Source organism: Platalea leucorodia (genome assembly GCF_965183815.1).
Source record: "Platalea leucorodia genome assembly, chromosome: 4".
In the NCBI taxonomy this organism is placed as follows: Eukaryota; Metazoa; Chordata; class Aves; order Pelecaniformes; family Threskiornithidae; genus Platalea; species Platalea leucorodia.
The window spans coordinates 9,713,201-9,735,195 of record NC_138826.1 but is presented as its reverse complement, the minus strand read 5'-3'; the positions used below and the strand labels follow the sequence as shown (position 1 = coordinate 9,735,195).

General features: G+C 40.4%; 1 protein-coding gene across 4 annotated transcripts in view; it reads left to right on the top strand.

The window, feature by feature from the left end:
- Window positions 1-335: 335 nt before the first annotated feature.
- The window catches only part of TRUB1 (TruB pseudouridine synthase family member 1), a 29,196-nt gene continuing 7,536 nt past the window's right edge, over window positions 336-21,995 (top strand). For 2 of the 4 annotated variants that reach the window (XM_082309198.1, XM_082309196.1), the window contains exons 1-4: window positions 336-491; window positions 2,211-2,303; window positions 5,823-5,878; window positions 19,048-19,129. In XM_082309198.1, coding sequence (XP_082165324.1) covers window positions 347-491; window positions 2,211-2,303; window positions 5,823-5,878; window positions 19,048-19,129 — 376 coding nt within the window. In that variant the 5' untranslated portion in view covers window positions 336-346. Of the gene's footprint in view, window positions 492-852; window positions 962-2,210; window positions 2,304-5,822; window positions 5,879-19,047; window positions 19,130-21,995 lie in introns of all 4 variants that reach the window. The other 2 variants (XM_082309199.1, XM_082309197.1) reach the window with 2 other exon arrangements.

Here is a 21,995-nt window from a genome sequence, read left to right as displayed (position 1 = left end):
CAAAGGACCAATGAATAGTTACTACTAAATTCTTGTGATTCTCTCCTTACTGTGAATAAACCTAAGTTGCTGCTAAATACATATAATCCTTAGACATAAACCGTTGACCAAGTCTGAGACTAGGATTGGACCCAGCCGCACCCAGGCTCCCTCCGGCGCGGCCCTGCCGCTGATTGCCGGGCCGTGTTGGGGGGTGCCCGGCCTCCCCTCACGGCCGCCCCCCTCAGGGCCTCGCCGCCGCGGCCGCCTCGCCGGCGGACTACATTTCCCAGCGGCCCCCGGGCGGGGCGGAAGGCGGGTGGTGGCGGCGGGCCGGCTGCCCTGGTCGGCGGGGCCTGCCGGGAGCATGGCTGCCAGGGAGGCGGGCGGCGTCGTGCTCGGCAAGTCCGCCGATAAGCTCTTCTCTCTGAGCGGGCTGTTCGCGGTGTACAAGCCCAAGGGGCCCACCTCGGCCGGCGTCCTCAACCTCCTGAAGGAGAGGCTGCTGGCAGGTAGGCGGCCGGGCTGCGGGCCGGGGCAGGCGAGGCGAGGCGAAGTGCGGGCCTCCCAGGTTGGGCCTGGAGGGCCGAGGTAGGGGTTTGGTGGTAAAGCGAGGGAATGGTGACAGGGAGGTAGGCGTAGGCCCTGCCCGCGGTCCCAGGGCAGGAGCAGGCCGGTCCGAAGAGAACACGCGTTTAGCCCTCGAGTGTTTTGGCCAGGGATGCCCTACCCGGCGTGGCTGTGGGATGGGCGACGTGCGGTAGTGTGTGCATTTGATAGGATGCCCTGTCAAGCTACTGCACCCCCTTTCTCAGCATTCAGAAAACTAAAGGAGAACTAGTTTTTGATTTTTTTTTTTGTGGTGGTTCACAGCCATGGCGTGGCCCAGGTTGGGGAATGGAGCCGTTCCTGGATATGTTCTGGCTCGCTGCGTGGAGCTGCTGGGTCCCTGCAAGACTCAGTGCGTTGGTCACGCTGAACGGTGAGCTGTAAGGCCGTATCTAAGGTACAGCATGATGTGAGCCTTCGTTTTGAATGGGGATGAGATTTGTCCCAGCAGAAAGCTCCAGTCCTGCAGTGCCCAGCGCAGGGGATCCCAGCTTGCCTGGAGAGCTGTCGAGCATGGTCCAAGGGACAGCGTGCACCCATCTGCCAGAATGGGTGTCAGCAGCATCGCTGCAGCGCAGCAATGGCAGGATGCTCTGCTTCAGTCCCACTGCCTCTTGCCATTAAAAAAAGAAAAATCACCAAATGAGTGAAAACCACGGTGTTCTGAGGAGTTTGAAAGTCCTGGGCACAGTCTGGAGAAACTGCTTTTTCTGAGTACAGGGAAGCCTGGGTGTCAGATATTAGGGAAAAAAGTGTGATCATTGCAAAGGTGTGAGGGACTATGGCCTAGATTCTGTTTATAATGGATATGGGGACTTGAGCATCTAATCTGGGCATTTGGGCACTTGCTGATGAAGTGAGAACATATTTTCAGACTGATGAGCGCTTATTCAGGCTGAATTACTCTGTAGTGAACTGTAGTGTAGGCACGGACTTCAGTTCAGCTTTGTATGGAAGAGATTTAGCCGGATTATGTCTGACTCCCTGAAGTGAAAGGCATAATGAAGAGATAATAGGAATAGGTAAGGGAGCTTAGAGCATTTGTCATTTTTAATACTAATAAATAAGGGGCCTTGGACTCTGCAAAATTCCTGGAGTCATCAGCGGCATAGGAAGTATGGTGGGTTGAGATGCTCTGACAGCTTGAAAGCAGCAGTGAGCAAGTTCAGTTCACTGCAGAGTTTTCATAGGACCGCGTACATGTGAATAAGCATCACCCATTGCATGGAAGTAAATACAACAAGAATTGCTCAGATTATGTAGCATAAAATTTGTGTATAATAGATGATTTCAGGGACTCAGCTGCTAGTTCTTGCATGCATTATTGATGAAACTTCACAGGTGAACTGTCAGCCAGGTTTTCTAGTAGTATTTTCTGAACGTCTGTTTATAATGGTACGTAAGACTTGATTAGAATCTAAGTGAAAATAGCTCGCAAATTGTTTGAGGTTGGGAGTAGATCTAGATGAACCATTGGTCTTATTCAGTACAGCAATTTCTGCACTATTAATTCATAGTTTAAATAATTGATTTTTGTCTCCTTTAGCAGTCTGGAAATATGTGCTAATTTTCCTATGTTCTAAGGTTATCCTATAATGCTTCCTTTCAATTTCTATTTGCAGAAGCTGGCGTGCAAACAAATGGGAACAAAAGAAACCAGGTTTTGAAAATGGGACATGGTGGAACTTTGGACAGTGCAGCGGCAGGAGTTCTGGGTAATGAAAAATATAAATACAGTCATCAAAAGATGATTTTAGGAAACATTTTTATGCCTACGTGAAATCAGAGGTGGAGGAACAATTTGGGATACACATGTCAGGCTTTGTGGTTTTGCGGGAAGGACAGGTTACTGTGGAAGAGTGGTCTGGCTTAAATTTCCTCTACATATGCTTTTACATGCATATAATGTATGAAGGCTATATTCCTCCCCACCCCAAACTCCTGAAATAACTTGTTGGTTATTACATGAAAATACAGGCTCTTGTGTAATGAATTCTAAATTACCTCAGAAGTTGATGGCTTTTTTTACTTAAGCTGGGGATTTATAGTCATCATAATTTTCTAAAGTATTTGTTCTTAAACTAATGCTTTTCTAGGATTTGAGGGAGCCTTTTGGGTTGTAATACTCGCCAAATGAAAGATGTACAAGAGCAATTCAGCTGCTGCTTTTTTTGAGACTCAGCACAGAAACAGTTTTTGCTTCCTGTCCTGTTGTGCTTCATAAAGAAGAGTCATCAAAGAGATTTTGCCTTTTAATTTCGATAGCAATCCATTTATTGAATTCCTTTGTTTTATTAAGGAACAGGATGTGTCAGTTGCTGGTGTTGAAAACTCAGCTGTGGGTGTGACTGTTGGGCTGGATTATTCCAGTGTCATACGTTGTCACCAACAGTTTTGTTGATAAGTAACATGCAAACTACAGCTTGCTGAAGTCGTAGCCTTGTAGCTCTACTTGACTAGAAGAAATAACAGCAATACTTTTTTGTTATTGAAAATCAGCAGGTACAACTATGAGTATACACTGAAAGTAAATCCACTGGGTTTGGATGTAATGACTTCTCCCAAGAAGAGCTGTGCTTCAAGGGGATGTTTTTTGCTGAGACTGTTGCTAGTAGAGGCCTGTAGGCTGGTAATTGTCTTTCTCTGTCACCTGTGAACATTGCAAAATGTAACATTCTTGGGCCAGAAGTAAGCTCGTTTTGTTCCAATTTCCTGTACTGTGTGGCCGCTCACTGGAGAATACGGTGTGTATTGCTGAAACGCACATTTTCCTTTTACACAGATGTTCCCTTTGAGCATGCTACTGCTCATTGTGGGAAGTCAACAGCATTGATCCATAGGAAAAGAAAAATCACTCGTGCTTCTTAATCGCTTCTCCTACTGTTCTCTGATATCCAGCAGTTTCCAAAGCCTGCTCCTGTGGCATGACAAAAAGTACTTGGGCTTGATGTGCTTGCTAAAGACAGAGAAGTGCATCACCTTAATATGCTATGGTTTGATTAAAAAAAGGCACAGGATCTTTCATTCCACTGCCATACAGAACACACGGAGAAAAATCAATGGTAGCTAGATTGGAAAGGACAAAACTGGAGAGGAGTGGGAAAGGGAATGTGCCCAGATTTCTTGTGGGTTCAGGTAAGATAATGAGGAGACAGGAGAGGACACAACTGAAACAAGTTATTCAGAAAATGTGTGCTGCTTTTTGGGATAGGGTGGTAGGGCAGAAAGCTTTCTTTCCTTATGGACAGTAGCATAATAGAAGAATTTATTTTCTCTAACTTTTCTTGATCTATACTGCTGTTTCCCGAATTTTAACGTACTGCATATCTATAACTTTCTTTATGGAATTAGTTGATAGAGAGTCTTGCTTAGTGTGCCAAGTGTACCGCAAATAACTGGGCAGTGCTTTTCATCAGAAAATATACTTCTATATTTCTCTTCCTACTGACAGCAAATGTAGATGAGGAAGGACCTTGGAGACAGAGGTCAGTGATCTGTGGCATGTGACTGAAAGGCAGCTTAGAGACCAGCTGACATGTGATGGCCCTGCCCTGGTAGGAGCCTGGAGCGACTGCTTTCTGAGAGGGAAAATCATTTGTCTGTCCCCATCTATGGCTTCCACTGCACGTGGAAGGTGGCAGGAGCTAGGGCTCAACTTCTATTTCTCAACGTTAGGTCTCATATTTTAGATGCAAGAAGCAAGGAACTGTAGGTCAAGTCATAGTGAATATCTTTTTTTAATATCAGTCTGTGGGTTGTGGTTCCAGTTTAGGGTTTCTTGCTGTACAATGGGAATTGTAAATATTTGGCTTGTTTCTATATGGCAGTTACGAATTATGCTTCCATAGTAGAAGAAAAGATGAAAAAGTATCAAAATTAAAAGTTCAGTTAAACCTCGTTACACTCTGTGTAGTCTGGCAAGTTTAGTTTATGTCGACTTTCAATAATACACATGCCACACAAGCTGATGATTAATGGGGAAAATTGTTAGTGTCTTGTTCACAAAAGCATTCAATGTCTGTTTAAAATTATTCTATTGAATCTCCTGACACTCTGCAGCAAATTTCAGCTCAGCAGTTATGTTGAAGTGTCAGTGATGTCATCACATTGCAAGAGGAGTGCTTGGTTATAAAGTTTTATCTGTGTGCTTATCTCCTTTTCTCAGCCTTGTTGCAGCTCTTTCCTATCTGGCAAATATGACAGGAACAGGCTGAACTGAAGGTACATAAAAGCAGAAGCACAAGGGCATGTGTGACTAAAAACCCTCAGGAACAAGAGAAGAAGTAATCAAGAATAAGACATAATCTAATGAGTCTCAGAGTGTAAAGATTGAGAAGCATTAGAGAACAAGTATTTGTTAAAAAAAAAAAGTTCATTGTCAGTTTGATGCTTTTGGTACTGGCTCCTGGTTAACACAAAGCTGATTTTCTGAAAGGTCCCTTAACTCCTGTGGTTTTATTAAAATCAAGGACATAAGCTGTTACGTATTCCATGAATTGTACACAAAACTAATTTTCTTCTAAAATTTTCATTGTTTCTTTGGATTGCCATATGTGGAGAAAATCAATAGGAAAGCATATTCAAGGAAAGCACCCTGTTGTAAAAAGCTTTAAAGTAAAATATAAAATAGAGCTCTTTTTCTGTCTCTTCCTTTTATGAAAAGCTGACTGATTGCTGGTCAGCAGAATACTGGTTTAAGATTGAAAGGACAGTAGTCTGTACATACACAATAATGGGAAGGTTTGATTATAAAAGATTTTTGACAGAGGCAATTGGACCTTTTGATTATTTTATTTTCTTGCTGTAAGCCTGATAAACAATTTCATTATGCTATCTTGGCTGTATTACTCTTGGTCACTATCAACCTTTAAAAGGGCTATTTAGTTACAGCGAAGGCTGGATTCATTATTAGTGAGACATAGCATTCATCAAACAAGAGACGGTGTTAATTGCACTATCCATTTCTTTGGTGATTAAAAGATAAATAAATCCAGGGGTTGAATTAAAGCATTTTAACAATAGGTGAAGCTTATTTATCTTCTGCTTTAGACTTTTTTCCTTTCACTAGTCCCATGTTGTTTGAACATCAGAGACTTTCTTGTAAGTGTTGACTCTATATACAAGAGCATGAAAGGCTGTATTTCTGACTAGCATAATATTTAGTAGTGAATGGTGTTGAATAAGGGAACTGCAGAGCTGGTTTTGAAGTGGCATTTCTCCTTCTGTCTTTGCAGTGGTTGGTATTGGAAAAGGAACAAAAATGCTGAGAACTATGTTGGCAGGTTCCAAGGTAAGGAATGCTAAATGACTTGCATTAGTGGTTTTTTTTGTTTGTTTGTTTGTTTACTTTTTTCTCCCAGTGAAGAGCTGTATCAACATACAAATATCTCAACCATCCTGTGTTTTTAGTAGTTCCTTTTTGGTTTTAGTCAGAAATTTGATATTAAGACTTTTACATCCAGAGTGGTTATTTAAAAAAAAAATTTTTGTCTTGGTTTTTCTACAAAACGTTAATAAAGACCAAATTCCCATATTACAGGAAGATTTCTATATATTATTTAGTGTTTTCAACAAAAAGAAGGGAGAAAAACTGTAATGAAGATGGCACTATAAATGATGTTTCCGGCATGTAATTGTGTATGATGGTTCAGTTTTTGGTCGTTTTCCTTATGTGTAGATAACATAATTGTTATTTAGCTTGCAGTAACAGATGTGTCTGTTTCTTTTCTCTCTTCTTAAAAACGATGAGGCCTTAAGAGGCACCTTTTGGAATTAAGAGTGTTTTGTGTTTGTGATAGTAGCTATCGTTCCAGATTGCAGCTCCTGTAGACGGGTGCTCTAGAAACGCATGGATAGGCACATGTAAGAAGCCACAGGTAACAAAAGCCCTGTGGCTGCATGAGATAATCCAGACTGGAGCCTTGACAGATAGCAATCTTGTTCGTTGCTGCTCTTGATTAGTTGTACTATGTCTTTGGTGAGTGCACTCCGTATCGTAGGTGTTACATACGCAAACTCCCAAGAATAATCTACCAGTGTTGATTCCTTCTTTGCAAGTAAAATTCTGTGGGCTTAGCAATTATTTTTAAATGAGTTTAGGTAAGAATGACAGATGCAGAAATCAGTTAAGCCTTCCAGATTTCATCATATACTCAGGGAAAGTCAATAGTGGGCTCAGCAAATTGATAGCCTTTCTAATGCATTTTATTCTGCTATTTTTCCCATTCTCTTCTGGTCTGAACGCTTAAGCTCTTTATAGGTGCTGAACTGATAACTTGAGGTAGAATATGATTGACAATTTTCAGTTCAACTCAAAGGAAAAGAAGTTGACAGGCGAGAATACAACCAGGGTAAAATGACGTAGCTGTAGAGTCTTATCCAAAACTTACTGTAGTCAGTGTCAGTCTCTGCACTGACTGTAAAGGGGTTGCATTTGCTTTATAGGACCAGATTTCAGAGGCATCTGCATTTTGAAACATGCAGTAAGCAGCTGGAGCTGGATTTACAGTGGAAGTGTAAGCAGTTACCAAGAACTTTTAAGTTAAAAAAAGGCGTTGAAATACTTCAGCTAAATTAAGTTGTCATAGCTAAATGTGTGAAAATTGTTGATTTAAAAACATATAAAGCAATTGAAGTATCTCTTAAGCTGATGTTCACAGTGGAAACAGCTGTGATGGATGAAGTAGTTTCAACCTTTTTTGCAGAAGAGAGTATGTGCAAGCTCCTTGGCAACATCACTGTGAAGTCCTGTAGCCAGCAGGAGTGTTACCTAGCCAAACATTGTGCCCAGGTAGCTGAAGAAGGCTTACAGCAGTTGCTGAGGGACAAAGGAGGGGAACAGAGGAGAAATGGGCAGTGGGGGTGATCTGTAAGCTGCCCCAGCTAAATCCCTCAGCTCTCACCTGGCCTTAGATTGGTGTAGGCTGTGGACACATGATTCAATAAGGCAAGCAAAGGCACATCCTTACAGTAGATCAGCTCTTCCACTTCAACTGTTCGTGTGTTCTGAAGTGGTGGAGACCGTGAGGTAGCTAACATCCATGCCAGGTGGTGTGATGGTCATGAGCCTTCATTTGGAGCTTGTCTTGTCTCTGCATTCCTATTTTCTGTAATAACTATAGAACGCAATAACTTGAGAGGCTTAAGGAAGTTGAAGGATCTCCCACAGATAGCTGCCTATTTATTTTTTTGACCACACTGACAACAAAGGGTCATAATGTAGTGAGAGATCTGATACAGATAAATCCATGACTGTCTGAATAGATGTGAGTATTTCTTTGCATCCCATGCCATGTGCTAGGAGCTCGTGCTCTTATTTCATCTTTTTCTACCATTGTGGATGCTGAAGGGTTTGTTGAAGTGTGATGTTTTTCTTTTGTTCCTTTTATTACTCTAAAGATTCAGATGAACTGTCTGAGCCTCTCTGGTTAGGATTTATTGTTTGACTGTAGGAATATATCTTGTAAAGAAATAGTTCAGTCTATCATTGTTGGCAGCAGAGCTATGCTGAGTGGCCAAAACGTATGTTACTGCAGTAAACTCCATATGGTGGCTCTGCCAGAGATTGGACTATTTCTGATTTCTTCCCAAACGTTGTGTGAAACTTTCCTGACTCTGTGTGGCAGCTCTGAACATTATCACTTGATTTGCAACTCATACACATTATACAAGGAGTGTTACTCTTTCAGTGTAAATCTAGTTCTGCATTGGTTTGACCTCCTCATGAATTAACTCAAAACAAACAGAAACATGCAGCCAAGGGCAATACCTACTTAGTGTTCCAGATTTCTCATTGAATTCTTAATATTTATCCAGAAATAAAAATATGTGCAAACTGGCTTAGGTTTTGTTTGTTTGCTTTATTTTGTTTCAAATGTTCCAAGTGAGGGGGAGAAGCTGGATCCCCTTGGATCTGGAATTTGAATACTGAGCATATTCCATAGGAGAATCACTTTTCCATCTTGTGTTCTGGGACTTGGGCTTGGTCTTGCTTGGACTTTTTGCAGTGCAATATTTTGAGAGAAATTGTTTTATTGTGTTTGCAAAATAAAGATAGTAGAATGAGAAAATATTTCCTGCTTCACCAGTAAAATGAATATGATGGGGACGGACCAATTTTTATTATGGTAAATTGTTTCTGAAGGACTCAGTCTTATGGGTGACTGGTCTATCTCAAACACAATGTAGAAATATTTTTTTTTTTGGGGGGTGGGGGGGTGGGTAAGAAAACGCTAGCTAGCAGCACAGTTTCCAAAGCGGTAATCCTGTTTTAAAACCTCTCATCTACCAGAATGTGCTGTTACATAGAAGCAGTGAGGGAAATGATCAGGGACTTGACAAAGAAGAAAAAGGGAAGAGCCATAAGCAATGAAATTCTTCATTATTGAAATACTTTCCATTGGGACATGTCTTCCAACACATACAGCCTGTATTTTTAGGTGGGATAAAACAGGATAATTGAAATTTTCAGACTTCAGTTCCGTGCTTAATTGGCATATTTTTCAGTGAGGTAACACCTGGGTTCACCCTAAGAGAGTTTGAGTCATACTAGTGTGAATGAAGCCAGAACTTGGCCATCCACGAAGCTGTGCTTGAAATCACTGTCCTTCAGTGAGCAAAAAGCATGGGCATACTGTTTTCATCTGAGGATACAACTTCTTGTCGTGGTCCATATATAATCTGAAACCCCAAGTGCTCAGTGACTGAGTATTTTGCGCTGGTTGCGCAAGCTTGGGCAGGGACTAGTTAAAATAGAAAACTTAATCTCAAAAGTTGTGGGTTCTCCAGAATGAAACATTATTAAAAAAAAATAATTGATGGATGGAGTAAAACCCATACTCCAAATGATCACAAGGACTAGAAAAAGATTATGGGCAGAATGAAGATACATCAGTGACCTCATAAGTGACAACTTTGATTTATTATAATTGGAAAAATTTGAGTTCTTATGAATCCTGGATGGAAAATGAGTGCTAGGTCAGTGACCAGGTCTCAAAAGTTGCCAGTCACACTTGTGTCCTATGAGAGAGGGCTTGCCTGAGCAGGAATTGGTTCAAATCATGTAAGAGAATTTCTGAGAGACATGTAGGTTACTTCTTGCAGTGTGATTCCGGGATTAGAGTTCGTATATTGCAAAATTGTTTCTCTAGGGAGTGGGCACCAGATGCTGCAGAACAAAGTGTCCATAACTAAGGTTGTTTCTTTACCTTCTGTGATTATCTTACTGTCCTAAACATTAGGCTTTAATTTGTATCCCTTAACTTCTCAAACATAAAGGTTGCTAGCTTTCTCCTTGTATTCTTTTTTTTTTGAATTAAGTCCTTAGCTTCCATCTTTTGGCAATGAGTTCAATGAATTAATAATGCATTAAAAGGCACATCTATTAGTTCTATAAGGAGCAGAACTAATGAAGCCTTTTCTTGTGACTTCGTTTGTTTACAGTTCGTTAGACACCAAAGCCCCATGTGGACTCTCTGGTATCCAGTAATACAGTGGGGCTCCCTCTGGAGCCTTTTTCTTAGTGGAAGCTGTAATAGATTTATTTTCTCTATCTGTCTATTTTCGAGAGGCTTATAAGAACTCGGCATCTCTGAGACCTTTATTCTTCTGCCAACATTTGTGTGTTTGCACATTAACATGCACACCATGATGGTGTAAGCGCTATTTCTTTGGAAATCCTAATTTTCTTTTTAAAGAGCCTCACTGTGTTTCTTTTTTTTTTTTTTTTTTAAATGTATTTCAAAAGCAGTTTGTGCTCCAGTTTATATATTTGAGTTACAAGTGTAAGAAAATTGAGTTGGCTTTCCTTTTGAAGGATCCTCTTGGTGGTGTGTGCTCTTACTTTTAAAAATTTCTTTACAGTATCACCAGCTGAGCTCTTTGCTTCATCTTGCTGTCTTTTGGAGCTGGTAAAACCGAAACTACTTATTCATACCGTGCATAGTGTTATGTTCTGTTTTCTTTTTCATATTCTGATAATTTTAATGTTCTCTTGGAAGGGCAAGATTTGTGGGTAGTGGTAATACTTTTTATTAGACTAATTGGTATAGTATAGAAAACTAGGCGTTTTGATATGCAAGCCCTTTCTCAGGTCTAAAATAGAAGCCGTGGATTTTAAAACTAAGTGTATTTCAGATTTGTTTAGCGTTTAGTGAAGTAGGTATCTTTTAGACCATTTCTGAAAGAAAAAGTAGTTAATGCTCACGAGTGTGGTATACCAACAATTCTGAGTGGGCAAGCAGTTATAGGTGAGACCCCAAAACTGTTCCACACAGATGGGCTACATTTCATTACCTGCTTTAATAAAATAGAGTAAGAAAACAATTTATCTCCTATGTGAGGTAGCAAGGTTTTGATCACAACTGATCAGCCAAGCTTCCAGTCATAAGGCGAGGGGGGCTGTTACTGCTTGCTTGATGATTCTTCAGATCCCATCTTGCTTGTGTTCATCTGTGGTTTTAGTTGGGCTTTTTCTTCCAAACTGCAGTATTATCATAGCCCACTGTCTATATTTGTCTTGGAGGAATCCAAGTAAAAGTGGTTTGTTTGCTCTTTAGCTCTTTCCCTAGGAAATTTTTCATCCGCAACACCTTCTCATTTTTCACTCTGTGGTTCATGCCCTTTTACATTCTCACACCTCTTTGTTTGTGGTATCCCATCCACAATAACCAAGGGTCTGACGGAGTTTCTGTTTGTATTGAGATGGGAGAGGTAACAAGAAAAGAGTGCAGTATGTGACCTGCTCATTTAAGCAAAATGGACTGTAGCTACACAAAATGTCATTACTTTGCCTCTGTTCAAGCCCAAAGAAATCGTTTCCTTACAAGGGAGGTAGGAGAGGAAAGAAAGAGATGATAAGGTTATCTCCTAGGGGAAGGAGGGAGCCTGGTAGATTATACATTGTGGCATGCGAAGGGGTTAGTGTGAGGTAATGTTATAGTGTGCCATAAATCCAGTATCTCTATTGAGCCCACATTTTTTTTTCTGAACCCAGTGGAGTTATGAATTTTAGTTCCCAGGCTTGTTTTGAAAGGGGTTTATAGGTTTGCCTTGAGGAGCAGGACTCGCAGATCAGAGACGGAGTGATTGTTTTATGAGAGATGTTAACCCACGGGCAGATGGATGTGCTTCAGCCACTGTAGACTGGCTAGGTGAATTCTTCCTGACATGCAGTGGTTGCTTAATTTCACCCATTTAGTTACCATTTTGTGCGGTAGATGGAATATATTATATTCCTGACATATGGGTATAGGACAGAGAAGTCTTGACATTTCTGTTACATGGTATTTGTTAGGGTATTGTGCAAACATTCAAGGAATACTTCCTTGAATGTTTGCACAATACAGTGCAAAGATGTCACATCTATTAATAAAACTTGTCCTACTTATGTCTGTAGTCTGTAACAGCTATATCCAAGTACTGCTATAATAGTTTGCCTTTTTTTTTTAACCACTACCAACACCTGAGAAAGTATTTGCAGAACCAGAACTTTCTATTGCAATTCCACGACCTCCTTCCAGAGCAGAGGAGGTTGGTTCAGAGACCCATCGTTGTTTATGCAAACGTAGCATTCGTTTCTATCCTGTGTGTGTTATTTTACGTTACTGACAACGAATGTCTTGTTCCCTGAATGCCTGAAGATATTAACTAGAGATCAATGTCAGTTTATGAAAGTATGGTTATCTTCCTTGTTTTGTCACAAAGAAAATGCTTATATAAAAGGAAGGCTGGGAAAATGCATGAATGATGTTGGTTTTGATGTGTTTAGAGAATGTGTAGAAGGTGTTATCAAAACTTGAAGTGGTGTCTGTACAAAACAAGATGCACTGAGAGAATGTTAAGCCTGCACAGTGGAGGATGCAGGAATCAGGAAGGGCTAAAGTGTTGGCTGGATAAAGTGGTCTTAAATGCGCCCCTTACATGTTACACGCTGTCGACATCTTTAATTACCTGTTACTGCAAAGCACATGATACATTTTTTAACCTGCTTTTTTGTTAACAAGTCATAAGAAGAGAAGAGGGTGATTTAAATATCTACTCTTTCCTGCCCTGCCCAGTATCCCCAAGCCATAGTTGCAGAAGCAGCAGCAGTTAAATAGTATAGATACACACTTTCCTGCCGTGGTACCGTTAGTTAGCTGGCTTAACATGCTGTGTATTCCTTGAGTCTCTTTTATGCTCACCCCAGAGGCCTAATCTATTAATAGCTCAGCTTCATGCTCTATTAATATTCACACTTTTTTTAAACTGTTGAAAATCTTGAGGAGACTGCACCTATTGCGGTGCAGAAGCTCTTTCCTCCAAAAATGCGGAATATTTTAAGAGCATGCGCTAGTGTGATTTTTCTGTTTTTCCATTCACGAGGTCAATGTCGCCTTCTTTCTTCTTGACCTTTCTATAATTGTCTATATGTCTGTGCTGCATGTACAGTTCTTGCTTACATTCATTAAAAAAAAAAAATCAAGACTGCAACACAGCAAGGCTTTTTTGTCTTTCTTAATAAAAATCACAGGGAAAAAAAAAGATATTAACAGATTTAAATTAGCCATTCTGCATTGTTTTCCATAGTGTTCCTTTCTAGTAATTTGCAGAAGCTCTTAGGACTGCCTTTTAGAATTTACTGTATCTTAGCCTTAACAGTGCCTTTTAATTCGCCTAAAGGCTTTCATGCATTCAATTTTATCTGTGAATTTGTATGTACCTATCAAGTCTTACCCCTCTGGAAGGACTGTCTTATATTTCCGTGCAAAGAATTTTGAATTTCCTTAAAACTTTGTTTCTCAGATAGAAACTGAAGGTTGTCTTTGTTTATTTTGTATAAGCTGTGGTGTAGCTGCTAGAAGACAGAATGAGGAAACAGGTGAAGAACAGGTATTGAAGCTGAAGATGAAATTTAAGAGCCAACCTGAGACATTTTGGTGAGCGTGGTAGGTTTCCACAGAGAGCAAGTGTCAGAAAGGTTTGCATAAAGAGACTGTGGGTTACAAGCAGCCACTTTTGCACGTTAGCCTGCATCCCCTCTTGGATGTTGTGAGCCTGTATTGTGTTTATAAGCAATGTGTGGCCATGGTGCTATCTCGGGTGACCTAGCATTTCTGTTACTGTTGGGATTGTTCCCCCTCCCGCCCTCTTTCCTGCCTTCCAACACCAAAATTTAAACTTGCAACAGTTTTTAGCTACCACCTTAAAGCTTCTCTGAACTCCAGGTAAAGTATCTTCTGTGGGTTCCCTTATTACAGGTGGTTCTGGTCCTTCACATTGAAAATCTAGTCACCCCATATGTTTGAACTTTCTAAATAAGCTGACATAAGAGGTCAGAAAATCCTGTTAGTCCAGGAGTAAAGATCAGATAGTTCTTCAGCAATGACAGTACAATTACAGCATCTAGCAGTAAATAAAATTTATTGCAGGCTTAGCACAAAGTCAGCTTTTTCTTTTAGGAGAAAAAAATGAGTGGTAGAGAAGTTGTAATGTTTGTGTATATTAAGAGGACATGTTTGGTAATTTTGAATTTGCTCTATTGTAAAATATGGAACTCCTCCCTCATCCTGCAGTCTTTATTTTGCCTCTGTGCAACCTGCTTTTAAGAGATTAGGGCTCTGTGTTTTTAATATATTGGAATCTGCTTAGTGAGAGTGCTTTGTTTTGGGAAATAATTGAAACTATGGCAACCCTCATTTTTTTTCCAGCTTATTTGTCTGCCTAGTGTACTCCTCTGGTTTGGTGGATGATTAGCATACTGGAAACCACTGGTAGCTGCTAATGTTATACAAACAGCAAATATAAGTTATGTAAATATTAAATCCAGAGTACTTCAGTTGTGCTTTGGAAATCATTACACACAAGCTGAATGTCACAGTAAAACTGAGAGTTTAAGGCCTCTTCACTGTCTCAGTGGCCTAAGTCTACAAAAATGTAAGTGCTCACAGCAAGCGTGCAGACTGAATGGGTTCGGCACAGGAGCACTAATTCTGATCGGTGCTTGCCTGCTGTGTGCTCGCTCTGATTTCCTTCAGGTTCTCTAGAGCACTTGTTTTTTTGGTTTTTGTTTGTTTGTTTTGTTTTACGTTCCCTCAAACTTGTCAGCCACACGCAGACATCAGTTTACATAAATTGACTTTGTTTCTATAAAATACGGCTTTTCTTTCCCAGCTTTCAGTCTCTTGCACAGGGGACTGTAGCCTTTATTTATTTATTTTCCTTTTACACTTCTGTGTTCGGTTGCTGCTGTGATTAGAAAATGGGTCATCCTTGGATGAACTCTTATGAACTGCCTCTTCCAGAGAGCTTGCTTGCCTGGGAAATTCTTGCAGCGGGAGCCATCTTAAAATCTTCCTGACAGCTACTAGTGACCTTATTTCATAATTACTTGTGTTTCTGTCTAGCTCGTCCAAAGTGTTGCTTCTCCATGTTTGAAAAAGCTTTTAAAACATGCTATAATTTAAGATTTCAAGTCTCTGGCTTCTTTCCAGATAAAACTTTGATATATTAACAGTTAAAACTGAGAAGCTCCGTTCCATGGTCTGTCTGGCATTTGCACTGATAAGTGGGGCAGACATGCCTGGCAGTCAGCCCAGGGGCTTCAGCCTCCAGGAGCCCCCCCGGGTGGGCTGTGCAGCTAATAGCTATGCTGGCTGTGCAGCCCCTCTAACGGGAGGGGATTCTTCTTCCTTCTTCTCCTCTTCCTCCTTTCACAGTGAAATATGTATACTCATAGAGTCTTGCCTTTTTCCCTCTTGTTTTATGGATATACTTTCCCTGTCCATGTTAGTATAAGGATTTCTCTGAAATTGGATATGAAAAGAAAAAGCCAAATGATAGCTATTGTCTTACTAAAACATTATTGTAAACATCATATGGTTTATTGTTTATGAGAATTTTGATTGTGCCCTGTGGTTGTGACTCTCAAACAAGATTCCTCTTCCCAAGATCTGTCAGATTATTAGATTATTAGAATCTGATTATTAGAATTTATTATGTCTGATTATTAGAAGCAGATTAGATTAGTACAGGGCTTGTAATTTGTTTCTTAGGGGTTCCTGTCATCCTGTTCTTTCTCCAGTCCTGGCTTTTATGGCATGTTTCTTTCTAGTCATGGGTATGGTGGTAAATGTATGGCTGCTGGGGCACTTCCCTGTCTTTCTGGTCTTGTTGAGGTAACATCCACCATGTCCCCCAGTCTGTGTGACAGAGTTTTCACGTTACATCGTCATTGACAGAGTGCAGTGGTTTGTCACTGTAAAGCATCTTCTTACGGCGCTCTCCTCACTAGTGTGAATGAAAGAGTTGCTTATACTTCAGGCCTTCTGATCGCTTTGCTGCCTTTCGTTCAGTTGCCATAACATCAAGAAAATAGTTTTCTAGACAGCTGAGAGATGTAGCCATTCCCTATGCAGGATAGCTTTGGTCTGTATGCCCTCAGGGTTGTTGTACCGTTGTACAGTTGTGAGGCTCTGCTTTGGGACCATTTAGACCACCATTAGGAGTTGGAATTATTGCATGATGCTGCAGTGCTTGGAAGTTGTGACTGGGAATGCTTGATCTTAGCTTTTAATGCACTACACTTGCATGTTGTGGAATCCCATAGGGAAGCTGTGCTTTTAATCTTTAAATGGTTTGGGTCCTGGTCTCTTGAGATGAGTAGGGGGCAAGGACATAGGGGCTATCAATCGGCAGAGCGTTCTCTGACGAGCTGCCGATACAGGGATGTTTTCTGTCACAGCCTGCACTTGCTAGGCTTTTCCACTGCCTACAACACCTCCTACCTTGCTTTTTTTGTTTCAGGTTGAGTGGGCTGAAGGCAGTGTGGTTGTGAGCAGTTGCTGTCTGTGTTCCTGCAGTGATTTGTAATTTAAGAGTACAGGAAGAATGCCCCTAGATGTATTTTATGAAACTGGAAGAAATAAATGATTGCCAACACAGGTGAGAAAAGGTCACCAAAGACTTATTAAATGACTCAGAATCCATTGGGCGCTTCTGAGGGCAGTGTGAGTTAGAGTCTAAGGAGAGTTAATGCTGAATTTTGACACAAAATAAGAGGAACAATAGATTAAGTCTGGACTCTCATGTTATCTTCTATAAGCTCCAGGTCCTGCACACTAACAAGGGGAAGTAAACCCTATTAAGTGGCTAGTAAGAATTATGATATATAATTGTAGATACCCAAGGGCACTCCAGAGACTGATCATAAACCAACTGTAATTCTTAATTTCCTGACCTGTTATAGCTTTCTTTGTGGATTATTGCATTGCTGGCTTGAGTCTTTTGTGACTCTTCAAAGGCTCCTGTAAGGAATGGGGATTTGTGACTAATTTTTAAGGACGCTTTTTTTACAAATTGAATGGCTTTTTGCCCTTTCTGCAGAAATTAAAGGGGAAGTCAAGTGTTGAGATTTGGATTGTATTGTTCATACAGTTTGTGTTTACATATAAACAGATGATACTCTCTCTCCGTTGCTGGGAGGTCAAATATAACATGTTATTGTAACAGACAGCCTGAGGAAAGATAGCCAAAACCAGAATTAAGAGGAAGAAAGTCATTTAAACTGAAGTAATATCAGTACTTTGGAAACATCTGAAGATGGTGTGTGAGGTCTCAAGCTTTCATATTTAGAGTGTTTCCGAACTGCTGAGATCATTCATCATGCTAGAATTATGAAGATGTGCTCACGTGTTTTTATTAACCTTTAGAATAGTTGCTGAATAGTGTCTCTTTCTAGCTATGCTATTAAATGTTAAGAACTAGATCACTAAATGTCTTGGAAAACAGGCAATTCTATGGTCCTAAAAGCAGATAATATACTTTACAGCTTATTTAAATATTTGTTGTGGAGCAGCCTTCATCCATTCTTCCTTTCATTTCTTTTCCATGCATTCCAAAAGTATGTAAACTTCAAGAATTTGATTTTAAAATGCCTAATTTTGCAGTGTTGTCAGGGGATTCAGACATCTGCAGTATTTAGAAAAAAGGTAACCTTAACGTGGTAAGCAAAGAGTACAGTTATTTTTATATTAAAGTCTGCACTCCACTGCCTTTTGTCTGACTGTTCGTGCTGCTTCCATTTCGTGGCAGTTGCTTGAAGAAATACATGCAAGTGGCAGGTTGTCACATGGAACAAAATCAAGGCATGTCGTAGTAGTCCCATTTTCTACGTGTGATTTATATGCCTACACTGTTATTACTTGAGCTTGTTTGTACTTTGCAAGTACATGAAAAAGGATGCATTGCATCAAAGAGTAAAATGTTAGTGCTTATACCTGTTTGGATGTGTTTCAGTCAAATTTGGTCAACCAACTTCTAGAAGATATGTCCTTTTATGACTTGGTTCAAATTTGTATTAGCTCAGTTGGGAGTAAGTTCATTGAAACCCTACTGGGAATTAGGCGTGTGGAACACCTTGAACCACCTCTCCCGGGCTATATAAATGCTTTACTTTGAAGGTCTCTGGACTTAACATAGGGCTGAGGGAAATGGAATGGAATGGGATAGGCAGTGAGTCAAACCATAGATTTTAATACCTGAAGGTATCTCCAAACTTGACCCAAACTCATGTTACAGAGTGAGCCTTCATGTGTTCGCAGCCTTGTGAAAAGACATGGGGCAGCTGGTTCACGGGAAGCCTTCTGTCAGCGTCAGCAGTTTCTGCCATATGCCCGCAACCTGGCAGTACTTAGGGTGAAAACGTGGAAGAGAAGGACATCAGGTGAAACGCAATAAGGACAAGAGCTACTGGCCTGGGAACAGGTTAATTCCTTCTTGCAAGCTACAAACACATACACTGAAGAAATCTTTAGAGAAGAACTGTGTAAGGAAAAACCCTGGAATATAAATATTTGGAGAATCCATGACGAGCAGAGATGTCACTCAGTCGCCTCGCACTCCTTGTGCTGGTCACAGGGTCCTTTACCAGATTCCAGATGTTCAAAACTCCAGCTTTAGGCTACTGCATATCACTGCATTTCATGGCAGAACTGTTGTAATGCTTTGCCTTGGAAGTGGGTTTTTTGCTTTCACAAGTAAAGGTCTTTGGTTTTTTTTTTTTTTTTTTTTTTCCAATTGTGAAGGAACAGAAAAACTGTCTGTGAAAGGTACTCAACGTGCCTTGCTTCCACAGTGACATCTGATGCCCCACAGAGACTTTGATTTTACTGCCCTATTATTTTCTCTATGATATTGATGTATTTACAGTAAAAATCAGATTCCATGTTGCTTCTTCCTGGGGTTTCTAAAACTGAAATCATAGGCGCGTGTAGTAATGCAGGATTTAACTTTTGTTTAGTTCCATGTCTTTTCATCTTTACTTTTGATTACCCAAAGTTGCTGGATTGACTATTCAGATAGTATTCTTCCTGTCCTGATTTGAAGTACTTGGTACTTGCAGTGTGTATTAAAACAACAACAACAACAAAACCCCCAAAAACAACCTTGAAGACCTGACTCATCTGTCTTTTTCCTTCCCAGAAGTACACTGCCATTGGACTACTGGGCAAAGCTACTGATACATTAGATGCTACAGGAAAAGTAACTGAAGAAAAACCTTATGGTAAGCATAAATGTATCTATATACTTGATGTAATTTGAAGGCATAAATGGTCTCTATCATAGAAAAGAGGAAAAGATGTTTGGGACTCTGTGAATTAAGTTTAAATGTGAAATCAAACTAAGGTTATTTCTTCTTCAACTTCAGCGCTCATATAATTCAGACCAGCTTCATGCAATTATGTCCAGTGCAAGTGTTCATTTCTGTTGGAAAAAAACAAACCAGGCATTAGATTAGGAGGCAGAAAATAGAATTGGGCAGAACTATGTCGTTTTAAGTCTTTGACAGGCTGACAAATGACATGTTGTGTCCCGTAAAATTTTCCTTTTTCAGTGTGTAGTCCTGTGAGTGCTCTTTTGGTAACACCCTTCAAGGCCAGTGGAGGAATAAAGTCCTTAGATCTTCCATCTAGGACGCCCCTTTAACTACAGACTGCTCAACATAAAATGAGGATGGCATAAACTACTTTCTTCGTATGTTCACCTACCAAATCTTGTTCTTGCTTGCAGTCTTTGTCCTAGCAACTTTAATAAACTTTTCTGACTCACAGAGCACAGTGCATGACTTCAAGGCTTCAGAACTATTCCTGACTGTGGCTTTGTTGGAGTGGACACTCCACAATACCCGGGACATCTTAGAAACAACGTAGGACTAACTAGGGACACATCAAATGTATTTGCCATTAGTTCTTTCACAACCTGGGGAAAAAAGTTAAAAAAAAAAAAAAAAAAAATAGTAACTCATTGCTTAGCGACTCTTACAGGTCCCACACTGTTTGTGGTACCTGGTAGTAGGTACATGAAGTAAATTATCTTTTTTTTAATAGCATGATGAAAAAGGTAGCCTGGATTCCACCCCTCACCCCCAATCTCCTCTCTTTTGCAGTTCATCTTTTTGCACAAGGCAGGCAAGTTTGAGTTTCTTGTCCACATTGACTTGATGGATCATTCTAAATAGTATTATTTACTAGGTAATGTTATTCAGAGATGTTGGAACATTTGCTTCTGCTTCAGGATGAAGTTCTAAGTCTCTCTCTAAGCTTCTGAAGGCATCCGCATGGTGTTAGAGCTGCCAACACTTCATGATGGTTCGAGAACACTTTCTTGGTTTTTATGTATACCTCCCAGAAAGTGGAATACTGTGGTGCTGCTGCGCTGAGTAGTATTCATTGTAGATACTCACTCACATATAAACTGTGAAATATCATTTCAATTAGATGCAGCTCCCGTGGTCAATTAATTTTAAAAAAATATGTTTCTTGAAACACTAGTCTTGCTTTTTTATTTTGTATTGTTTACTGCAGACAGAAGTGTTGTTTTCGTGTGCATTTCTTTCACTGGCAGCTCTTGTTATAGTAGTTCCCACCTCAGCACTACCTCCTCTGTTGTGGTGGTTTAGCTTTCTGTTAGACTGTGTGCTTGGGGAACTGATTTGGGTTAAAAATACCCCCTTTTTTGAGTTGCTTATCTTTTTAAACTGAGATCAGTTGCATGATCCAGTTCATGTGGTCTCATGAAAAGCAGTATTGGCATTGCTGCGGCAGTGCAGTTTTGGGTGCTGGACAAAGTTTCCTTTTGCTGAAGCTGATAGCTGAAAGAAATGCTTGTAAAATTGGTCTCAGTTGCTTTCCATGTTGGTGCAAATCAGTCAGATTTGAATTCTTCATAAAGAAGAGAGAGAGAACATGCATACACCTTCTTTTTCTCCATGCTACCTTCCTATTTTATATTTCCTTCCTTCCTCCTCTTCTGATAAAGCAGGTATTTCTCATCTTTTCCAATGTCTTCTCCAAAGCAGCTTGGTTTTCTGCATGATTCTCTGGCTGGCCTCCCATCCTTCATCCCAATTGGTACTCCAAGAACAGACGAATCAGATATTTGAGCTGAATTTCAGCTTTCCTTTAACACCTAGAAGGATCCTGGGAGAAGCAGAGCATCTGCTAGGGAATATAAATCCTGCAGTGCCAGCAGCATTGAGGATTGGGCCTTAGTGCAGAGGAAGGGCACTAAAACAGTTTGCAAGATATGTAAAACTCTTCTTGTGGTTCAGTGGAGTCATTCACCACGAAAGTGCCTGCAGAAAGTTGCCTGCTATATTAACTATAAGAAGTGTTACATTTTAGTCCTCAAAGTGTCCCTAGACAGCAGTTTAGAAAGCAAGCTGTTGTGTAATAGTTAGTTGCAATGAAAGGGTGTACTGAAGAGAGCTCCTTGGGTTTAACCCCTCCTGAACTTCTCATAGTTTTTTGTTTATTTCTTATCAGACAAAAAATTTGCATTTCCACATGAAATTAGGTTATGGTCTCATACTGCTCCCAGGCTATCAGATGCTGACTTCGAAGCAAGTAGCGTTTTGTGTTCCTCTGATGCTTTCTTGAGAACATTAATGTTTGTCACCCTTTTTTTAGTGTTTGTAACTATGCACAGGAATGTGCATTCTGAAACCCACTTCCTCCCAGCTGCCTACGGGCTATATCCAGACACGGAGAACAAAATTAATGAGCATTTTCTGCAGGTCTCTGCTGATTATGCTGAAATATGTGTTTAATAGCAGTACCTGAATAATTTGGAAAAAGTATTCCTTTCAGCATTCTGCTTGTCTGTTTGCAAGTAACTTGTGCTGGGCCAGATTGAGTCGAGGTCATCTGCTGGTTCTGTTGGGCTGTCATGGATGATTCTTGTGTTCTGTTTTGGTGTGGTTTGTTAACAAGCACGGGGTGGTATCACCCTTCAGTGGAGGCTTCTTGAGGTTGTGGCACTATTGGCACCTTTTGGTTTGGTAACTTGAATTAACTTCCTTTATGATTATAGCAGGAAAATCGATCAACAGTCACCAGTGTTCAGAAGCACAACTGTTTTTTTAAATTTTC